This window comes from Ahaetulla prasina, chromosome 3, assembly GCF_028640845.1.
Source record: "Ahaetulla prasina isolate Xishuangbanna chromosome 3, ASM2864084v1, whole genome shotgun sequence".
NCBI lineage: Eukaryota > Metazoa > Chordata > Lepidosauria > Squamata > Colubridae > Ahaetulla > Ahaetulla prasina.
The window spans coordinates 222,792,541-222,815,251 of NC_080541.1; the positions used below are offsets into that span (position 1 = coordinate 222,792,541).

The following is a 22,711-nucleotide window of genomic DNA, read 5'->3' on the forward strand; positions in this document are numbered from 1 at the left end:
CAGGGCTTCCCCGGCCGCCTCGTCGGAGAAGAAGGGAGCGTGGCCTGAGCTTGACGCAGGCAACCCGCCCCGGCTCGCCTATAAAAGGCGAGCGCGGCGGTCTCCGCCTTCAAACCATCATCGCCTGCGTGTTTGTTTAGTGGTCGTGGAGACTCGTAGCAGCTCCTTCGCAAATGGGCTCGCCCGCCTAGCGGTTGCCTTCCTGAGCCAGGTCACCTGTGGTCTCAAGCCGTCGGGATTCTGCTGGGCGCAGCACTAAGACTTCAAGGTAAAAGGCAAGGCAAGGGAGGGGGGCTTCTTTGCAAACTCTTACACACACACACACACACACACACAACCCGGTTTTCTGCCTTCGGTCCCTTCCTCCGGGAGGATTCCCACGTTGGTGTTGGGGTGTGTGTGTCTGAGAGAGAGAGATGGAGGAGAGGGGGCTTCCTCGCGCGTGGAAGCCACATGGCGCACAAACGCCCTTAACTTGCTCGGGAAAGCGCGAGAGGGCCGCGTTCCCACGATGCCCTAAACTCGACCCGTGTCAAGCACCGGGATGCGGGGTGGGGTGCGGAATCGGACCCCCTTCGGTTGAAGGGCGGCTGGGGACCAGGGTTAGACTCGAAAAGGAGAAGCGGGGGGAGGGGGAAACGTGCCAGGCGAATCCCACTTTGTGGCACACGGTCACAAACCGGGGAATCGTCAAAGGCCGACCATGTTTTCGGACCTCTTCCGGGTTTGGGTCCGTAGCTTTATACAGTAATGTAAATGTTCCGGTTTGAAAGCGACTTCTGAAGAGTAGGATCCGCGGGGGGGTGGGGGGGTACGCGTTACTCACGCCTAACTACCCCGGAGTAAATCTTCGGAAGTTCGATTGGGTTTCCTCCCAATTGCAAAGACGTCTTTGGCAAGTCCCAGCCGAAGAAGTCCTGTGAACTTAGCTTTGGATTCGACTCAAGATCATTCTTTACCTTTAGGATCGGGGCGTTACTATGGCTGGGTAGTGCTTCTACTACTACGGTAGTAGTAGTAGTGGAAGGCGAAAACGATCGCTCCGTTGGTCTACGTTTGGGGCTGGGGAGGGAGATGGGTCGGTATCTTCTGTTTTGTTTAGAAACTAAATCAAAGAAACGTGTTGCTTTCGCTCAGCGGCGGACCGACACGTGTCCTCTTTTTCTCACGCTTTCGCGATCCTTCCTTCCCTCCCCTCCCCCAGGGGTCGGAAAAGAGGACGTGGGGCCCGAACGTTCTAAGCTTTCACCCAACGTTCCATTCCGGCCCCCCTGCGTTCCATGCTATGTCTCAGCGTTCCATCCGGTGTCTCAACGTTCCATTCGGCTTTTTCTCGCCAGCCGTCCAAAAACCACTGGGGGGGATGGGGTTTTTTTTGGGGTGGAATGTTTATTTTATTTTTTTTATTTTATCTCTCTAAATCCCGTTCGCCTTAACTCGGCTGCTTGCCAGAATGGCAGTGTTATTTATCCCCCCCCCCGCAACCTTATCATAATGTTAATGATTAATCCGCGGTATATCGGAAAGAAGTATTTTTAGTGATTCTTGCCCGGCCGCCGCGTTCGTTTGGCTGACGGCTGTCTGGTGGCCATATTGGCCCCCAAATAGTGAAAAAACCGAGGACTACGAAACAATAACCAAAAAAATGCGAACTCGCTGTTTTTGACTTTTACGTTACAGCGAATAACAGGCGGTCTCTTCTCCCAGGGTTACCGCAGCGTGCAGGAAAAACATATTTTGCTTGTTTGGCTAAACGCAAAGGCTGTGCTTTTTTTTTAAAAAAAAAGGCAGTTTCTTAAAGTAAGCAGGCGGTAAACCAGTTTATTCCGGTTTTTCAGATCAGAGGTTTCTCGAGCCTTTAGTCAAACAAAAGGCGCATTAAGTGAGCAAGCATTGAGTATCTCCGCCTCCCCTTTTAGCTCGGCTGCATTTAAAAGAGTCAAGATCATGGAAGATTATTTTTAAGACAACAGTTATCCTTTTCTAATGGTATGCATTAGAAGCGCATGCTTCAATCTCTAGGAGTGTTTAGAGAAAAGAAGGATTGGGTGGGTGGGGGGATGATAGCAGTATTCTAATATTTGAGGAGTTGCCACAAAGAGGAGAGGGGGTCAATTTATTTTCCAAAGGACCAGAAGGCCCCGGGGGAAGAAACTATGGGTGGAAACTCATTCAAGGAGAGAAGCAATCTGGAATTAAGGAGAAACTTCCTAATAGGACAATTAACCAGTGGAACAGCTTGCCACCAGAAGTTGTAGGTGCTCCAACACTGGAGGAGATTTTTAAGAAGAGACTGGACAGCCATCTGTCTGAAATGATATAGGATCTCCTGCTTGAGCAGGGGGTTGGACTAGAAGACCTCCAAGGTCCCTTCCAGTTCTATTCTGATTAATATTATAGCCCCAGGCAAGTGATTGTATGTTTGTTTTCATCTTTGGACCAGTTCTGACTGGTACAAACCAGTAATATAGGTTTCCAAGTTACTTTAGGGCCCTCTTACCTTTAAAGTAAACCATATGTAGAGTAGCGATTGACTACAATATAGGCAGTACTTCATTTGCATCCATTCATTTAGTGATCGTTTAAAGTGGCGTGACCGTTTTTCACACTTATGACCATTGCAGCATCCCCATGGTCACATGATCGAAATTTGGATGCTTGGCTCATATTTATGTCGGTTGACAGTGTCCCAGGGTCATCTGATCCCCTTTTGTGACCTTCTGACAAGCAAAGTCAATGGGGGAAGCCCGATTCACTTCATAAACCGTGTTAACTAAATTAACAACTGCCGCAAGAAAAGGTGGTAAAACGGGGCAAAACTCAACTGTCTCGCTTAACAGCAGAAATTTTGGACTCAATTGTCGTAAATTGAGGACTCCCCATGGTGACTATTGCTCACTTCCTCCTGAATAGTGAAAAGAGAAGAGGGAAGAAGGAAAAATAGTGAGCTAGCAAAAAAGAAATAAATTTTAATAGAGACCTCCATGGCAGCAACTGATTTTATGAAAGATCACTTCCGATTAAGATGGAGGCGCTCTCTACGTTTCTTTTAAGGCAGCTTTGTCTTTGCAGACTTACTGCTGTTGTAAAGTGAATCACAGGGTCATTAAGTGAATCAGACCTCCCCCATTTGCTTGTGAGAAACCAGCTGAGAAGGTCCCAAATGGTGTTCACAGGACCTTAAAATGCTGCAACTGTCATAAATACCTGCCAGTTGCCAAGTGCCTGAATTTTGATCATGTGACCATGGGCATGTTATGACGGTCATAAGTGCAAGGACAAGTCATCGAGTCACTTTTTTCAGTGCCTTTGTAACTTCAAGTGATGGCTAAACAAATGTTTGTAATTCAAGGACTGCTTGTATAGCTGTGGAATCTCCAAAGAGGCTTTGAGTCACGGAATTCCTTCTTCCTTGTATCCAATTGACCTGTTTTCCTCTTGCTATCACCCTGTAATTGTACTTTACTCATAACCTAATGAGTAGTTAGAGATTATTTTTCACAGCGGCGTTCCTTGTTTTTTCAGGGCAAGTCGGCAGAGGGCAGGTAAATCCTCGAATTAAGAACACAATTTCTGTTGCTAAGTGAATTTTGGCCCATTTTACAACCTTTTGTTAAGTGAATCACTGCATTTGTGAAGATAGTAACACGGTTGTTAAGTGAATCTGGTTTTCCCGTTGACTTTTTCACAGTCGCGACCGTTGCAACATTCCCCAGGGTCACATGATCAAAATTCGGACGTTTTGGCAATTGACTCATATTTATGACGGTTGCGGTGTCCCACAGCCCTATCATCACTTTCTGCGACCTTCTGACAAGTAAAGTCAATGGGGACGCCAGATTCACTTAACCATTGTGTCACTAACTTAAAAAACTGCAGTGTTTCACTTAACAATTATGGCAAGGAAGGTCGTAAAATAGGGCAAAAGTCACTTAACAAATGTCTCACTTAGCATCAGAAACTTTGGCCTTGATTGTGGTCATAAGTCGAAGACTACCTGTAGAAGAAGAAAAGTAACTGAATACAACAATGTTATACCAAATGTATTTAAACTTGATTTTTATTTTATTATTTTATTTAGTTTATTTTATTATTACTTTATTTTAATTTATGTTGTTGTTTTATTTGCCCTAGTCTTGGGAATGGACCTCCTTAATCAGGAGTCTCCAGCCTTGGCAACTTTAAGACTTGTGGAATTCAACTCCCGGAGAACTCTGGGAGTTGAATTCCACAAGTCTTAAAGTTGCCAAGGTTGGAGACTCCTGTCCTAAATGCCACTAAAATGTCAAATATATCCTGAAAAGTATTTGCTCCCCTATTAGAATTGGAATTGGAGAACCATTTAAGTTGAACTGGCAGTGGTTAGTTCAGAACTTCATGGTTTGATTTAATGTCAGATAAGACTTTTAAGATGCTGAGACTTTGGAAAAAGTGCAGAGAAGAGCAACTAAGATGATTAAAGGCCTGGAGACTAAAACCTATGAAGAATGGTTGCAGGATCTGGGTTTGGCTAGTCTAAAGAAAAGAAGGATTAGGGGGGGAATATGATAGCAGTCTTCCAGTATTTGCCACAAAGAAGAGGGGGTCAACTTATTTTCCAAAGCACCAGAGAACAGGATAAGAAACAATGGATGGAAACTAATCCAGGTGAGAAGCAACCTGGAATTGAGGAGAAACTTACCTAATAGGACAGTTAACCAATGGAACACCTTGCCTCCAGAAGTTGTGGGTGCTCCAACACTGGAGGTTTTTAAGAAGAGGACCGTCACTTGTCAAAAATGGTATAGTTAGTATCTCCTGCTTGTTCAGGGAGCTGGACTAGAAGACCTCCAAGGTCCCTTCCAGCTCTATTCTGATCGATGGATTTGCTGATCCAAGTCTCGGAGAAGCATCCATCTTCTAAGGCTGGGCAAAGCTTCCCACGAAATGTGCAACAAGAAGAAAATGTGTTGACGCTTCCTTGTAGCTCTTCAGAGAGGTAGTTGGGATTTACTCCCTCGCTTAAGTGGAGTTAGTCAGAATTTTAGGCTGAGGTGGCAATGCATCCTAGCAACTCAGCAACAACTGAGTAGGCATAGTATGGGGTTGTCAGCCGCTGTGTTGAATGAATCAGATCCAAGAATGACTCACCGCCTTTCATGTCTTAAGCCCTACTCGTCGCTCTGTCTAAGAAGGGGGACTCCACCTAAAATAATTAAAAGTCTGATTTTTTTTTCTCAAAATGTACATGGGTGTCTGTCTCTGTGTGTGTGTGTCAAGATGGCTGACAATTTAATTGATATGCAAATAGGGTTTTTTTTTGTTTTTTTGTTTTTTTTTACATTTATATCCCACCCTTCTCCGAAGACTCAGGGCGGCTTACAGTGTATAAGGCAATAGTCTCATTCTATTTGTATATTTACAAAGTCAACTTACTGCCCCCCCAACAATCTGGGTCCTCATTTTACCTGCCTTATAAAGGATGGAAGGCTGAGTCAACCTCGGGCCGGGCTTGAACCTGCAGTAATTGCAGGCTACTGTGTTCTAATAACAGGCTTCTAACAGCCTGAGCTATTACGGCCCTTGTTTATTGATCACAAGGGAGAACTAAGACAACTGGGTTGTTAATATTGTGGTCCGCCAGCAGCCTGCAGAGCTGGCAACGGATTAGGAGAACGATGAGGCTGAGGAAGAACATGGGCCAGTCCTGGAGGCTGGGAAAGGCCCGGATAAGGGCTCTGCCTTGGAGGCAGAGGTGGGGCCAGGGCCATCTGGGAGCGATGTGCGGACTCCGGAGCCTCCAGAGACTGACAGTAGTGAGGCAGAGGAACAGAAGGAGCCTGTTCCTAATCCATGCATGAGAAGAACTGCCAGAAGGCAAGAGCAGCTCAAACAAAGAGGACGACTCGGGAGTAGGGCCAAGAGATGATTGGCCCCTCCCATAAGGCTTAAAAGACCAGCAACGGCGTTTGGGCTCTTTGCCGGAAAACAACATTGATAGACTTGCTCCTTGTCTTGCTGCATTTATTTCTTGTCGGCGTCTTCTGCTTCTGAACTTTTGCCAAGAAAAGCCTTTGGCAGTTTGCCTAATTAGACCAAGGCTGGTGATAAAACTGAAGAATTGTGTTATGAAGAATTTGCTTTGAGTTAGTTTGGACGATACTGAGAATGAGTTAATTCTCAGCTGTTCTAATGAAGCCTGTTTTTGAACTATTACTACCTTCTTGGGCCTGGGTCACAACAGTTAAGCAGAGCAGTCGCTAAGTGCAACTGGGAGTGTGCTTATATACTGACTTCAGATTTCCTTTGCTATACAGACCTGCAGAGATTGTAGATACAAGGGTTGGTTATCAAGTTGCTTTTCCCTCACCATCATAACTGAGAACGGTTGCTAAATGAGGACTACCCATAGCTGTAAAAGCTAACTGGGCCTGACGCAGTGTTTTTGATGAAGAAAACAGTCTTTCCCTGAGCTCAATCCCTCCTCCCCCCGCCCAATAAATCCCAGTATTAAAATATTTGCAAACACCATAAAGAGAAGTAATTATGGTATTAAAAATAAAGTTTGGGGTGATTTGCGATAGATAAGAAAATATTGTAGACTTTCTACGAACTAAAATGTTGGATAACCATCTGACTGAGATGGTGTAGGGTTTCCTGCCTGGGCAGGGGGTTGGACTAGAAGGCCTCCAAGGTCCCTTCCAACTCTGATGTTATGTTATGTTAATTACAATAGCAGATTGTTAACAGGGCTTTGAAGTTTAACCTTAACAGTTGATTAAATTAACTATTATCTCAGCTAGATGTATAACAGGTCAAATTGGTTGCAAATAGATGTAAGAAGTTTATAAATCTTAGACCTAGCTCACAAGGAGAGAAAACTTATTATTCTTACAATATATTTGTCAGTGGTCTAAGTCTACTAGAGCAAATAAAATCACAATCGCAAATCTCCTGGATCACTAAACTTAACAAATTTTGTCAGAAGCTGCAGTCTTCCTGTCTCCTGCATTAACAGGAGAACGATTTTAAAAAAGAGCTGCCCAAAGAATTATGGATATAGAAACACAAAATGACATAGCTATCCTTAGTAAAATGGGTAGCTTGAAATGGCTGAGCAAATGCAAACGTACTTTTCAAATAGACAGCTGTTTGAAGTTACAGCTGCCAAAAACATCTAAGGGAAATATTTACCCGAGTGAGATTCGAATAGCTTGACACAATGGTCATATATGGGATTCTATATCCTATAATGCAGGGTTCTCCAACCTTGGTCCCTTTAAGACTTGTGGACTGCAACTCCCAGAGTCCCTCAGCCAGCAAAGCTGGCTAAGGAACTCTGGGAGTTGAAGTTCACAAGTCTTAAAGGGACCAAGGTTGCAGACCCCTGCTATAATGAACTGCATTTGCAGAGTGGCAGGGGCAGAAGCCTTGGCTTGCATCCTATTTCCGTCATGGCGGGCCTATGGCACACGTGCCGGAAGTGGCATGCAGAGCCATCTCTCCAGGCACGCGAGCTGTTGCCCGTTGCTCTAGGTTCCAGCGCACTGGCCAGCTGGTCTTCATGGATGCCAGAAACCGGAAGGCCAGGTGGCCAGTGCGCAAGTGCACGCCAGAAACCGGAACATCACCTTCCTGGCATGTGCATGCGCACCGGCCACCTGGCCTTCCGGTTTCTGGCACCCGCATGCACAGACTACCTGGTCTTTGCGCGCGCATGCACGCCAGAAATCAGAAGACCAGGTGGCCGGTGCATATTTGCACTCCTGTTTGAGCACTTGGTGCAGAAAAGATTCGCCAACATTGTGCTATTTGATTGTTGCCTGTATAAGAAGGTGATAGACAGGTACCTTGGTCTGTATACCAAAGGAATGACCCACTGGGACAGAGGTGGGTTTCAGCAGGTTCTGACCAGTTCTGGTGAACCGGTAGCAGAAATTTTGAGAACCGGGAGTAAAAATTCTGACTGGCTCAGCCCCATCTATTCTCTGCCTCCCGAGTCCCAGCTGATCGGGAGGAAATGGGGATTTTTGCAGTAACCTTTCCCTGGAGTGAGGTGGGAATGGAGATTTTACAGTATCCTTTCCCTGCCATGCCTACCAAGCCATGCCACACCCACCGAACCGGTAGTAAAAAAAAATTGAAACCCACCACTGCACTGGGATACCCATATCAAAATAACTTGCCTTATGTGCGGCCAGAATCTGAAAATAACATTTAACACAGCACCAGGACTTAAGCAAAATGGTTTGGTTGAGATCTGTATAGGTGGGACTGATTGGGCTAGATTGCAGGGGTGACGCCGAAATATAATTCTATCGTGTTTTATCTATATCTTAAAATTATTGTATTCTGTTCCAGTTTTATTTTAAACTGTATTTTATTCCAATTTCATTTTAAATCGTATTTTATCCGATTCCATTTTAAATCGTATTTTATCAAATTTTAGGAAATAATTTGTTTCTGGAACTTTGCACTTTGATATGGCCCAAGGGCTAATCAAACAATCAATCAAGACTGTTGGCGTTTCTGTCTGTCTTTTTAATCCACATTTTTAGATGTCTATTTAGTTTTGCTTTGTTTTTGTAAAAAAACTCCGTTTCCCCTCCCCTTGGCTTTTGTAATTTAATTTTCTTGCGTAAAAAAAAGTTTAAAAAAATAAGGCATAGAAGTAATTGACTTGCAACTGATCGCTTAGGTACTGTTGAAGTTATGACAGACCCCCCAAAAAAGGTTGGATTTGACCTTCTAATATGCTTCCCCCCCCTCCCGGTCACATGACCACATTTTGGGCACTCAGCAACTGGCCCGCATTGATGGCTATTTACAGCATCCCAGAGTTACTTGACTGATTTACAGTTATTATTACTTTTGCTGGAAACCGACAATTACTTCCAGTTTTTGGCACCTGCCCTTTGGTAAAATGGATTTGCTTAACCACCACTGTGTTTACTTAACAATCATTGCCAAAAAGGGTCGTAAAGTATTGCGTATCATTTGTGTGGTTTTCTGTTGGGACCCCTAATAGGAATTGTTCTGGCTCTCCCATTATTGATTTCTTTATTATCTCTTCTAACCACTTTTTAATTTTAGCCCAAAATTAAATTTAGCCCAATACTTAATACTACACATATTAACAGCGGCACGCATAGCATATGTGCCAAATTGGAAAAAAAGAGAACCCACCAACAGAGGAAGATCTAATTAGGAAAATTCTAGAATGCACTGAGATGGATAAACTTACAAAAGAAAGAAAAAGAAGATACAGAATACTATAAGGTCTGGTGTAGATAGTATGAATGGTTAGAAAATAGGAAAGATAAGAAAACTGAACAATAGGGTAGAATGTAGATGAAATAAATGAAGATAGATCATAAAAGTAAAATAAGATAGGATTAAAATATGTATATATAATAAGAAAGGACCGCTCTGAATAGCTGATAAGAAATAGTGAGATATATATATATATAAATGTATGTTTGTCTTACGTTTTAATGTGTATAAATAAATAAAAAATTTTAAAAATAGAATAGATAGAATAGAATTTTTTATTGGCCAAGTGTGATTGGACACACAAGGAATTTGTCTTGGTGCATATGCTCTCAGTGTACATAAAAGAAAAGATACGTTCATCAAGGTACAACATTTACAACACAATTGATGGTCAATATATCAATATAAATCATAAGGATTGCCAGCAACAAGTTATAGTCATACAGTCATAAATGGAAAGAGATTGGTGATGGGAACTATGAAACGATTAGTAGTAGTGCAGATCCAGTAAATAGTCTGACAGTGTTGAGGGAATTATTTGTTTAGCAGAGTGATGGCCTTCGGGAAAAAACTGTTCTTGTGTCTAGTTGTTCTGGTGTGCAGTGCTCTATAGCGTCGTTTTGAGGGTAGGAGTTGAAACAGTTTATGTCCAGGATGCGAGGGATCTGCAAATATTTTCACGGCCCTCTTCTTGATTCGTGCAGTATACAGGTCCTCAATGGAAGGCAGGTTGGTAGCAATTATTTTTTCTGCAGTTCTAATTATCCTCTGAAGTCTGTGTCTGTCTTGTTGGGTTGCAGAACCGAACCAGACAGTTATAGAGGTGCAAAGGGTCGTAAAATCAGCTCTGGTTACATAGTGACCCACTTAATGACTAGCCTGACTTTAGAACTAATTCCAAGCTCGATTATAGTCATACATCAAGGACTACCTGTAAGATTGCACTGTCGTCATGCAAGAGCCATATTTTTCACACGTCATGACACACGTGCAGAACTGCGGTGCCTACAGAACCATGTTGCTTTTGTTAGTTTGATGTCAGCATCTGCTTTTGTGGCTGTTCGTTGAACCCAAATCAAAGAGCTGGACACCCCTGAATCGGCACCGGAGAAGAACATACAGGTAGTCCTCGACTTACAACCACAATTGAGCCCCAGTTTTGTGTTGCTAAGTGAGACAGTTAAGTGAGTTTTGCCCCATTTTAGGACCTTTCTTGCCACAGTTGTTGAGTGAATCACTGCAGCTGTTAAAGTGGGTAACCCGGTCATTAAGCAAATCTGGTCTCCCCCGTTAGCTTTTGCTTGTCAGACGGTCGCAAAAGGAGATGACGTGACACGGAAACAATGCAGTCGTCATAAATATGAATCGGTTGCTGAGCATCTGAATTTTGATCACACGTGCAAAGGTCGTAAGTGTGAAAAACGGTCCTGAGTCACATTTTTTAGTGCCTCTGTAACTTCAAACAGTCACTAAACGAACTGTTGTAAGTCAAGGACTGCCTGTAATGTTCTACCAATGGAAACTTTTTCAAATCTGTCTTGAAGATAGAATAACAGAGTTGGGAGGGACCTTGTCCAACCCCCTCTCCCAAGCAGGAGACTCTACACCATTTCTAACAGATGGCAGTCCAGTCTTTTCTTGAAAGCTTCCAGTGATGAAGCTCCCACAACTTCTGAAGGCAACTTCTGTTCCTTGGGTTGATGGCTCTCACTGTCAGAAAATTTCCTTTTTTCCAGGTTGAATCTCTCCTTGTTCAGTTTCCAACCATTGTTCCTCGCCTGGCCTTCGGGGGCTTTGGAAAAAAAGTTGACTCCTATTCTCAGTGACAGCCCATTGAGTATTGGAAGACTGCTATCATGAGGACCCAGATTGTTGGGGGGCAATATGCTGATTCTCTAAACCGCTTAGAGAGGGCTATAAAGCAGGGGTCTCCAACCTTGGCAACTTTAAGACTTGTGAACTTCAACTCCCAGAGTTCCTCAGCCAGCAAAGCTGGCTGAGGAACTCTGGGAATTGAAGTTCACAAGTCTTAAAGTTGCCAAGGTTGGAGACCCCTGCTATAAAGCACTGTGAAGTGGTATATAAGACTGTTGGTATTGCTATCATGTCAACCTTGGTCCTTCTCTTCACTAGACTAGCCATGCCCAGTTCCTGTAACCGTTCTTCATATGGTTTAGCCTCCAATCCCCTGATCATCTTGGTTGCTCTTCTCTGCACTCCTTCTAGAGTCTCCACATCTTTTTTACATTGTGGTGACTAAAACCGGATGCAGAATTCCAAGTGTGGCCTTACTAAGTCCTTATAAAGTGATATTAACACTTCACGTGATCTTGATTCTAATCCCTCTGTTGATGCAGCCCAGAACTGTGTCAGCTTTTTTGGCAGCTGCTCCACACGGCTGGCTCACATTTAAATGGTTGTCCACTAGGACTCCAAGATCCCTCTCGCAGTTACTACTATTGAGCGAGGTACCCCTTTTTTATAGAATAGAATAGAATAGAATTTTTTATTGGCCAAGTGTGATTAGACACACAAGGAATTTGTCTTGGTGCATATACTCTCAGTATACATAAAAGAAAAGATACGTTCATCAAGGTACAACATTTACAACACAATTGATGATCAATATATCAATATAAATCATAAGGATTGGCAGCAACAAGTTATAGTCATACAGTCATAAGTATATGTGGTGATAATAATGTGGAGACCAAAACTGGGTGCAATATTCTAGGGGTGGTCTTACTAAGGCTTACTCAGTAGGTACTAGATGTATCTCCGCCTTGTGGTGGGGTCTTAATTTGTTTTATGACTATTTCCTATCTTCTGAGAAGAGGCTTAATGTGTTGTTTTTTTCTTATGTGTCCCAGGATTTACAACTTGCCCAAGAAAGAAGATCAAGAAACATGGCAGCAATCCCGTCCAGTGGCTCTCTTGTGGCAACCCACGACTACTACCGAAGTAAGGGAAGAGAAAAACAAACAAACATTGTTAGCCAATGTTTGTCAATGAAGTAGTAAAGAAATGCTCAAAGGGATTTTTTTTTTTATTTGCATTTATATCCCGCCCTTCTCCGAAGACTCAGGGCGGCTTACACTATGTCAAGCAATAGTCTTCATCCATTTGTATATTATATACAAAGTCAACTTATTGCCCCCAACAATCTGGGTCCTCGTTTTACCTACCTTATAAAGGATGGAAGGCTGAGTCAACCTTTGGGCCTGGTGGGACTTGAACCTGCAGTAATTGCAAGCAGCTGTGTTAATAACAGACTGTCTTAGCAGTCTGAGTCACCAGAGGCCCATATTGGGACATGCTGAGCTTTTTCCATCTGGTTTGACCTCAGAAGGGGAGTACAGTACAAATCTGCACACCATGTCACATCGACACTGCTTGGACCTCCAGGGGAGACCCTCCTCAAGTGGGGTGGGGGGGGCTTGTCCTACAGTGCCCACTCCCTCTTTGTGGAGGAGTTTGCGAATTCACCATATTGTGCAAATGTGCCAAAAATAAGATGTGATGAATCTCTCAAAGGTGCTTTTTTTTTCCAAGACTTTCAAGCTTTTTTTTTCAAACGTTCTGGTTTTTTCTTTGAAGACGTTTCGCTTCTCATCCAAGAAGCTTCTTCAGAAGCGAAACGTCTTCAAAGAAAAGCCCAAGAAAGTCCAGTTGCCTCTTGAAAACAAAGCACCTTTGGGACAATCATGACCTGGATGACTGAGAATCTCCATAGCCAGATGTGACAAATGCAATGAGGAGGTGGGGGATCCCTAGGAGGGAGGGGGTACATTCCAGAGGAATAAAAGGCAACTCAGCCGGTTTATCTCGTGTGTGTGTGTGTGTGAGAGAGAGAGAGAGAAATAGAGGGGGGGAGAGAGAAAAAGGATGAAGACAGTCCCTCCTCAATAGTTCCCAGACTTTATGGTAGATGCAGAGAGTCAAGATTTTGCCCATAGGAGTGAAAAAACAAAGAAGGTAGCTTAGAAGAATCACCTTGTGTCATTCTTGGTTTTGGGCCTGACACTAGGTTAGTTTACTAACTAGGTTAAATGTGTATAAACATACTCTAGTCACTGTCTTGGGTGCCGCATTTGAGCTGAAGACAGTGGAAGGAGGTTTCAAGGGACAAAACTTTGGTTTAGGTGAACTCAATCATTGGGCCAATCACCAGGAGACTGGGAGTCCTAGTCCCACCTTAGCCATGAACGCCAACTGGGTGACTTTGGGCCAATCACCAGGAGACTGGGACTTCTAGTCCCACCTAAACCTTGAAAGCAGGCTGGGTGACTTTGGCCCAATCACCAGGAGACTGGGAGTTCTAGTCCCGCCTTCGCCATGAAAGCCGGCTGGGTGACTTTGGGCCCATAGCCAGGAGACTGGGAGTTCTAGTTTTGCCTTTGCCATGAAAGCCGGCTGTGTGACTTTGGGCCAATCACCAGGAGACTGGGAGTTCTAGTCCCGCCTAAACCTTGAAACCAGGCTGTGTGACTTTGGCCCAATCACCAGAAGGCTGTGAGTTCTAGTTTCGCCTTAGCCTTTGTGACTTTAGAGCCAGTCATCCTCTCCACCTTAGGAAGGAAGCAACGGCAAACCACTTTTGAAATCCTTCCAAGAAAGTTGCGGAAACTTGGTCAAACAGTCATCACGACTCAGTCAAGGCACACCGCACACAAAAAAACAAGAAATGACTTCAAAACAAGCTTCTTTCCTTACCTTGTTTACAAAGAGAGAAGTCATGCGTTTCCTAGTAATAAGTAAACCAATGAGTTTTGAAGCTTCTCTCTGTTCGGCTTGGCTGATCTCCGTTTCGGCCGTTGAATCGGATTAATTAAGACTGCACTGGCGGCATGAAAAACCTTCCACCTCCGGGTCCCTGACCTGAACGGAGTTGTCTGAATCTCTGTTCAAGTTGTTGCAATCCTTCATTGTTTATTTTTCTAAGCCAGGGTGGAGTTTTTGGGACACTAAGGGTAAAAAGTTCATTGGTTTAGTGTGAAACGTGGCAATGTGGGCTGTGCGCTGGATTGTTTGCAAAGGATTGTGTTCCTTCCCTGGTCTTTGGAGTGTGAGAAGAAGGGATATGCTCTTGAGTTATGGGGTTTTCAAGCTACAGGCTTTAAAAAGCTTTGGAAAGTTTTTCCGGGTTTCTTCTCTCAACCCCAAACATCTCATTTTTTTTTTTATTTTTTTTTTCATTTTTTTTAAATTTTTATACCGCCCTTCTCCCGAAGGACTCAGGGCGGTTCACAGCCAGGTAAAAATACACAATGATACAGTATAAATACAATTAAAATACAATTAAAAAACTTATTAAATTGGCCAAGATTAAAAAATTTAGGATAAAAACCCATTAAAAACCCATAAATTTAAAACTAACCCAGTCCAGCGCAGATGAATAAGTGAGTTTTAAGCTCGCGACGAAAGGTTCGGAGGTCCGGAAGTTGACGGAGTCCTGGGGGGAGTTCGTTCCAGAGGGCGGGAGCCCCCACAGAGAAGGCCTTTCCCTGGGCGTCGCCAGACGACACTGTCGCGCCGACGGCACCCTGAGGAGTCCCTCTCTGTGAGAGCGCATGGGTCGGTGAGAGGTATTCGGTAACAGCAGACGGTCCCGTAAGTAACCCGGCCCTATGCCATGGAGCGCTTTGAAGATAGTTACCAAAACCTTGAAGCGCACCTGAAAGGCCACAGGTAGCCAGTGCAGCCTGCGCAGGATAGGTGTCACACGGGAGCCACGAGGGGCTCCCTCTATCACCCGCGCAGCTGCATTCTGGACTAACTGTAGCCTCCGGATGCCCCTCAAGGGGAGCCCCATGTAGAGAGCATTGCAGTAATCCAGACGAGACGTCACAAGGGCGTGAGTGACTGTGCACAAGGCATCCCGGTCTAGAAAGGGGCGCAACTGGCGCACCAGGCGAACCTGGTGGAAAGCTCTCCTGGAGACGGCCGTTAGGTGGTCCTCAAAAGACAGCCGTTCATCCAGGAGAACGCCCAAGTTGCGCACCCTCTCCATCGGGGCCAATGACTCGCTCCCAACAGTAAGCCGTGGACTCAGCTGACTGTACCGGGATGCCGGCATCCACAGCCACTCCGTCTTGGAGGGATTGAGCTTGAGCCTGTTTCTCCCCATCCAGACCCGTACGGCTTCCAAACACTGGGACAGCACTCTCCCTTCATTGCAACTTTTGGAAAGATGTTTTTGATAAAACCCTTGATGCATTTCCTTTAATAATTATGCAAGATGAACTAGTCTAAAGCAGAGGAGTCAAACCTTGGCAACTTTGAGACTTGTGGACTTCAACTCCCAGAATTTCCCAGCCAGCTGTGCTGGCTGGGGAATTCTGGGAGTTGAAGTCCACAAGTCTCAAAGTTGCCAAGATTGGACATCCTTGGCCTAAGGAATTACAGAGTTTTAAATTAGTGTGGATCCCAATGAATGTCTATGAAAAAGGCTCTGTATATTTATTTCTGAGTGCAGGTAATCCTTGAGACGGGACCTTCCGTCGCTAAGCGATGCAGTCAATGAGTTGTGCCTGGTTTTATGATCGCTTTGCCATGATGGTTAAGTAAACCTGGCTTCTGCCATTGGCTTTGCTTGTGGGAAGGGCATGAAATGGGGCAAAACTCACTATCTTGCTTAGCAACAGAAATTCATTTGTGGGCTGTAAGTTGAAGACCACCTGTGATAATATTTTGGCTAACCTGGTGCCTTGTCTTCTCCTGCAGGACGGTTGGGTTCCACCTCCAGTAACAGCTCCTGTGGAAGTTCTGAGTACTCTGGAGAAGTCATCCCGCACCATCCAGGTCAGTATTTGATAGAACGTCCAATTTTGTTCTTGCTTTTAGTTGAAGGCCTTTGCAAATCAAAGTCCCTGATTTAATGTACTGAGACAAAGGCCGGCAACCTTAAACACTCAAAGAGCCATTCGGACCCGTTTCCCACAGAAAAGAAAACACCGGGAGCCACAAAACCCTTCCTGTGTCTGACTGTTTCCTTAGCGGCCACAAAACGAGCATATGTGTCGTGTCCCACTCCCACTCCAACGAACGAGTCAAGGGAATCCATAACAAACTTGGCAACGAAGCCTCTGCAGCTTGCCAAGTTCCTTCGAGATTTATCAGGGCAGGCAGGAGTCCAAGTTGTGACTTCAGCGATAGAGTCCGATATCAGCAAACTAGATGAGACTTTGCTTGACTCAAGATTGGAATGCCAAAAGCAGGTCCTTTATATAGGCTGTGGGGTGTGGCTCCATGACTCAGCATTTATCCAGGCCTGCCCCTCCCTTCCTTCTGCTGGCATCGCCTCTCAGATCTCCGGAAGCGAGGATCCACCCACTCTGAATTGTTTTCAGCTGGATCTGCTGTCAGCGTCTGGGAAAGGGAGGGGTCAGAGGGAGTAGGCCCGGGTAATTCCACCACTTGGCTGGCTTCCTTCTCTGAAGGCTCAGCTAAAGGAACATGCTGTATGAGTGAGGTTTATGGGGCTTGTCCTTTCACTCCTTGAATCCTCTCCGGGAATGGGGCCAGGGCCGGGGGCTGGAGTCATGACAGGCCGTTCATCTTCATTATCAGACTTGGAGTCTGATAAAAGGCCGTTGGAGACAGCCCGGCTGAGGAGAGGAGGGAGGACGAGTCACAACAATATGTAGTTGAATTAAACATTCTGTTTTCTTCTGAAATTTTTCTTTTCTTGGATTTATTCATGGTTGGCCTACTGGGCGTTGAAAAGCTCAATAAATTGCGTGCCAGCGGGTGTCACACATTGGCGGTTGTGACACATTTTGAGCGACAGGGAGCCGCAGCAAAGGGATGAAAGAGCCACATGCGGGTTGCTGACCCCTGTACTAAGATGACAGGAAGAATGTCAATGGAGGGGAATGTTTACTAAACGGTGGATAGAATTTTGCTCACAGATATCATGAGTGCAAATTGTGTGAATGTTGACTGGACTCAATCGCCATGCTAGTGAACTGGGTCTGTCTTTTGGGATGAAAGCTGACATTGCTTGAAATTTGTCTGTTAAATCCATAGTCCGCTAAATCCGTAGTCTGTTGAATCAACATGGTTGTTCTTCTCATAGGACTAAAGATTTTTAAATCCTTTTTGTGAAGCCTTATGATGATTTATTACCAGGAAATAGGGTTACTCTCCGGAGTGCACTCTGGGTTGATTTGCACTTGTGTTGTGCTATCAAGCAGTGCATTGTGACTGCTTGTCTTGTAGTATTCTTTTCTCCGTTTGGAATTTGGGTGAGTTGAGACCTAGGAGTCTTACTTAAGCAAAAATCGGTTGTATTCAGACCCACCAAGAAAGTGGCTGAGATTTTCAGTAGCCAATTCTAATCCAACGACTGTAAACTAGGCAGGATCCAACGACTGTAAACTAGGCAGGAACTAGCCAGGAGCATGTTGATTCAGTACACAGAGCACTCTAACAGTCTAAATCAAAAGAGTTATTCTCATTTTGCTATGCACGGTGCGTGAACAAGCACATACTTTTTCGCTCGCTTGTGAAAAGATGACTCCATGGAGAAAGGTTGAAGCATACAGGGAGTCCTCGACTTGTGACCAGTCATTTAGTGACCATTCAAAGTTACGGTGGACCCCCTGTGGGTATCTATGATCTAAACTCAAACTTCCAAAAATCTCCCCACTCCACCCTAGCGATCATGTGATTGCACTTTGAGCATTTGGCAACCAGGCTGTATTTACAGCGGTTTTCATTTGACTATTTCACTGAAAACTAGCATCTACTTCTGGGTTTTGGCAAAATCACGCCCAGAGCAATCTATGGGTTCATTTAATGACTTCAGATTTGTTTAACAACCAGGGAGATTTTCTTAACAACTGCCACAAATTGGGTCAGTCTCACAAGTTATGATCCTGATGGACAGGTTCCATTGGAGGGCTACCTGTAACTTGGTTTCCAGGGCTCATGACCAATTTCAATAAACTATTGAGTAGGAGGGCATAGTAGCATGGTGACCTAGTGGTGAAGACACTCATCTCCTACCCAGAAGGTTGAGAGTTCAATTCTAGGTATGGCAGATGGTTGTCTCCTAAAGCGCAAAAAAATAATTATTATTATCTGCTGTGAACTCTGAGTAGGCGTCAGGAAGGGCATCCGGCCAGTAAATGCTCGGCTCGGGCCAGTCATCCCGAATCTACCCAAATTTTTTTTTTAATTTGCATTTATATCCCACCCTTCTCCGAAGACTCAGGGCGGCTTACACTATGTTAAGCAATAGTCTTCATCCATTTGTATATTATATACAAAGTCAACTTATTGCCCCCAACAATCTGGGTCCTCATTTTACCTACCTTATAAAGATGGAAGGCTGAGTCAACCTTGGGCCTGGTGGGACTTGAACCTGCAGTAATTGCAAGCAGCTGTGTTAATAACAGACTGTCTTAGCAGTCTGAGCCGCCAGAGGTGGGAGGGAATTATGGGGTCGTAAATAGAAAAAAGGTTAGATGGCATGTCATTTCCCAAAGAAATGGGAGAATGTTGGAGGAAGTAAATCCACTTCAATTTTCTGTTTTCTTTGCACGTCTTTAATTCGGTTTCAGTTGAAGAGGAAGGAGATTCTAGCCAAATTCAAAGAAGACACAAAATTGACTTCCTGTCCTTCTTTGGCCAAAACATTACATCCATCAGCGATTTTATGGTGCTAACTCTTTTGTTATCCCCTTTCTTTTGTTAAAGAAGGGAATGGAAATGTCCTTGTGGGATTAACATTGATTGGCAGGGAGAGTAAATAATTCAAAATATCTTCTATTCTTTCACTTGGGGTTATCTAAGGCAAGACGGATGGATCTAAGAAAGTTTGAGCATAAGCAAAAAACCTCATTGGCAGAGATTTTGCTGGCTGGCCTTCTCTAAATTAAACTGAAGGTCGACATGCTATGGGAAGATTGCATTGTGCAATATTCTGGAATATTCCATTCTGCAATCACCTCTTTTCTCCTGCATGGTCACCCTAGTCAAAAAGAAGAGTATACATAGTCCTCGCTTTGCAGCTATAATGGGAGTCCTCCAATTATGATTGTTAAGCTGGTTGTCATGTCAGCAGACCTGATTTTACAATCTTTTTTTGTGGCAGTCATTAATCGAACATTGGGTCATTAATTGAAGGGCTCTTCAATTCATGAAGTTAATTCATTAACCCTTTGTTCACTAACAGTCATCTTTACCAAAACTTAGAAATAAAAACTGGCTTCTGCTATGTAATAATAATAATTATTATTATTATTATTATTAATTAATTAATTATTTATTATTTACATTTCTATACCACCCTTCTCCGAAGACTCAGGACGGTTTACAGCCAAGTTAAAAAGACATATACAAAAATTAAAACACAATATTTGAAATTTAAAAATCTGAAACCATAAGGCCGAATATTAAAATAACAAGAAATAAAACCACTCAATTAAAAATTATTCTTAGGCCAACCCTGCTCGTTGAAACAAAAAAGTCTTGAGCTCGCGCTCAAGACTTTTTATTTTATTATTATTATTTTATTATTATTATTATTTATTAAATAAAAATATTTATTATTTTATTATATTTTTTATTTTTATTATCTTTTTATTTTTATTTTTATTATTATTATTATTATTATTACATCTCTCGAAGGACTCAGGGCGGTTTACAGCCAAACAACAACAAAACAACAAAAACAACAAAATAAACACAATACAGTTAAAACCAATATTAATTACAGTTAAAACCAAAAGCTTATTCAATTTGGCCCATAATTAAAATAATTAAGATACATTAGAATCATAAAAAAACCCATTAAAATTAATAATAATAATAATTTTGATTTCATGCCAGTCCTGCGCGGAAGAATAAATATGTCTTCAGCTCATGGCGGAAGGTCTGGAGGTCAGGAAGTTGTCGAAGTCCTGGTGGAAGCTCATTCCAGAGGGTGGGTGCCCCCACAGAGAAGGCTCTCCCCCTGTAAATAAAGTCAAGCAAATGTAAATGAAGACTAGGTTTGAGCACCCAAAATGCAGTGACATAGTTGCAGGCAGCTGCTGTCAGAACTTTGGAACTGGGTTGTAAGTACCTTTTGGCAATCCGTTGTAAGTTTGAACAGTTCTTAAGCGACCAGTCGTAAATTGAGGATTACCTGCAGTCTAGAACAGGGGTCTCCTACCTTGGCAACTTAAAGACTTGTGGATTTCAACTTCCAGAATTCCTCAGCCAGCTTTGTTAGCTGAGGAATTCTGTGAGTTGAAGTCCACAAGTCTTAAAGTTGCCAAGGTTCAGGAGACCCCTGATCTAGAACCAAGGAGACCCATTGTAAATCCATTCTTAGCACAGGAAGTAGTACACCTTGAGTAATTTTGTGCCAGTTACTATCTCCGTCAAACCAATGTATCCTACCAGGATGAGGTGGTAAGGACTTCTAGAGCAGGGGTCTCCAACTGTGGCAACTCTATGACTTGTGGACTTCAACTCCCAGAATTCCTCAGCCAGCATGGCTGACTGAGGAATCCTGGGAGTTGAAATCCACAAGTCTTAAAAGCTGCCGCTTGTTGGAGGGCCCTGTTCTAGAGGAACGGAAGGCTATAAATTAAATATTCGGTAAGACAGAGTGGTCTCTAAACTGAACCGCTTTCCTGTTTCTGATAACTAGTTTTTGTTTTGTTTTTTCCTTTTCCTTATAGGTCTTCCCAAATCTGACCCTGGACACTGGTGGGCTAGTTTTTTCTTTGGAAAACACACTCATCCAGTGATGACAACTGTGTCGGAATCTCCAGAGAAGTAAGTGAGCTGGGATTAGACCAGTGTTTCGACCTTGGCAACTTTAAAAAGGGGGGACTTCAACTCCCAGAATTCCCCAGGGTGTGTGTGTGTGGCTTGGAGGAGGGCCTTAGAATAGAATAGAATAGAATAGAATAGAATAGAATAGAATAGAATAGAATAGAATAGAATAGAATAGAATTTTATTGGCCAAGTGTGATTGGACACACAAGGAATTTGTCTTGGTGCATATGCTCTCAGTGTACATAAAAGAAAAGATACGTTCATCAAGGTACAACATTTACAACACAATTGATGGTCAATATATCAATATAAATCATAAGGATTGCCAGCAACAAAGTTACAGTCATGCAGTCATAAGTGGAAAGAGATTGGTGATGGGAACTATGAAACAATTAATAGTAGTGCAGATTCAGTAAATAGTCTGACAGTGTTGAGGGAATTATTTGTTTAGCAGAGTGATGGCCTTCGGGAAAAAACTGTTCTTGTGTCTAGTTGTTCTGGTGTGCAGTGCTCTATAGCGTCGATTTGAGGGTAGGAGTTGAAACAGTTTATGTCCAGGGTGCGAGGGATCTGCAAATATTTTCACAGATAGTCCTTGACTTACAACCATTCATTTAGCAGTCGTTTGAAGTTACGACGATGCTGAATAAAAAGGCCTCGCGTTTACAACCAACTCTACCGTTCTGCATTTGAGCAACTGCAGTTGGCAACCATTTTTTGCCGGTTTTCGGCAAAAATGGTTCCATTCAGAAGAACGGGCTTGTGGTTTGTGCTTAATGACCACAGATTCACTTAATGACCATGATGGTTCACATAATGGTCGTCATAAAATCATTCCGACTTAACATACAGCCGCAATGACTTAACGACGGAAATTCCAGTCCCAACTGTGATCGTAAGTCAAGATGAACACGGCAGAATGGAGTTGTAAGTTGTAATGTAAGCAGTACATAATGGAGTTATATCTGAAAAGTAACTTGATCTTTTACCTCTTTACAGCTCAGGAAACTTCCAGGTAGCCAATGGCATGATCACCTGTGACCTGGCTCAGGAAGTCATGAGGAAGCGCCACGCCAGTGAACCCAGCAAGTCCAGTGTGGGTCCCACAGCGTGAGGAAGGCTGGCGTTCAACAGCTGACGCTTCCGATTTGACCGCTAGGGGCTACAGCCCATTTCCCACTCCCCTTCCCTGTAGAGTAGTTTAGGCTGCTTCTGAGTACAATTAATTTAGACGTAGGGTTTTTATAAAAACAAAAACGACAACGGTAAAAATAAAATAATAAATTCCACACGCACCATTCTTTTCTACTCACTTGGGGATCAACACAACGATGTCGTTTTTCCACCGCCTTGATAACGCGTTTTTTTTTTTCCTTTCGTTTTGTACTTGTTTGAACGGGAACTAATAAAATCTGAGCAGCCTTTTAAACGGCCAGTGTCTGTTGTGAATTCTTGTGAACCCGAGATTTCAATGGTGATTAGGGTTAGCCTTTTTTAACAGCGGGTCGAAACAGGTCAACCGAGTCTCGGTTTCTTTCAAAAGTTGCAAAGTGCATGAAAAAGCAGCACCACAACAAACCAGAGTGGCTTGTTTTTACTGAATTCTGGTTTGTTTATTTCGAAGGCTGTTAATTCCCTGCTGGAGAAGAATTTGGACATCAGTAAATGTTGTTCTGAGCCTGGA

General features: G+C 43.5%; 1 protein-coding gene across 1 annotated transcript; it reads left to right on the forward strand.

Moving 5' to 3' along the window:
• The first annotated feature begins 102 nt into the window (after positions 1-102).
• PPDPF (pancreatic progenitor cell differentiation and proliferation factor) lies at positions 103-22,459 on the forward strand. Its single transcript, XM_058175683.1, has 5 exons — positions 103-268; positions 12,123-12,213; positions 15,976-16,053; positions 20,928-21,024; positions 22,027-22,459. Exons 2-5 carry the CDS (start codon positions 12,159-12,161, stop codon positions 22,139-22,141), a joined length of 345 nt encoding a protein of 114 aa, XP_058031666.1. The 5' UTR covers positions 103-268; positions 12,123-12,158; the 3' UTR covers positions 22,142-22,459.
• Positions 22,460-22,711: the final 252 nt, after the last annotated feature.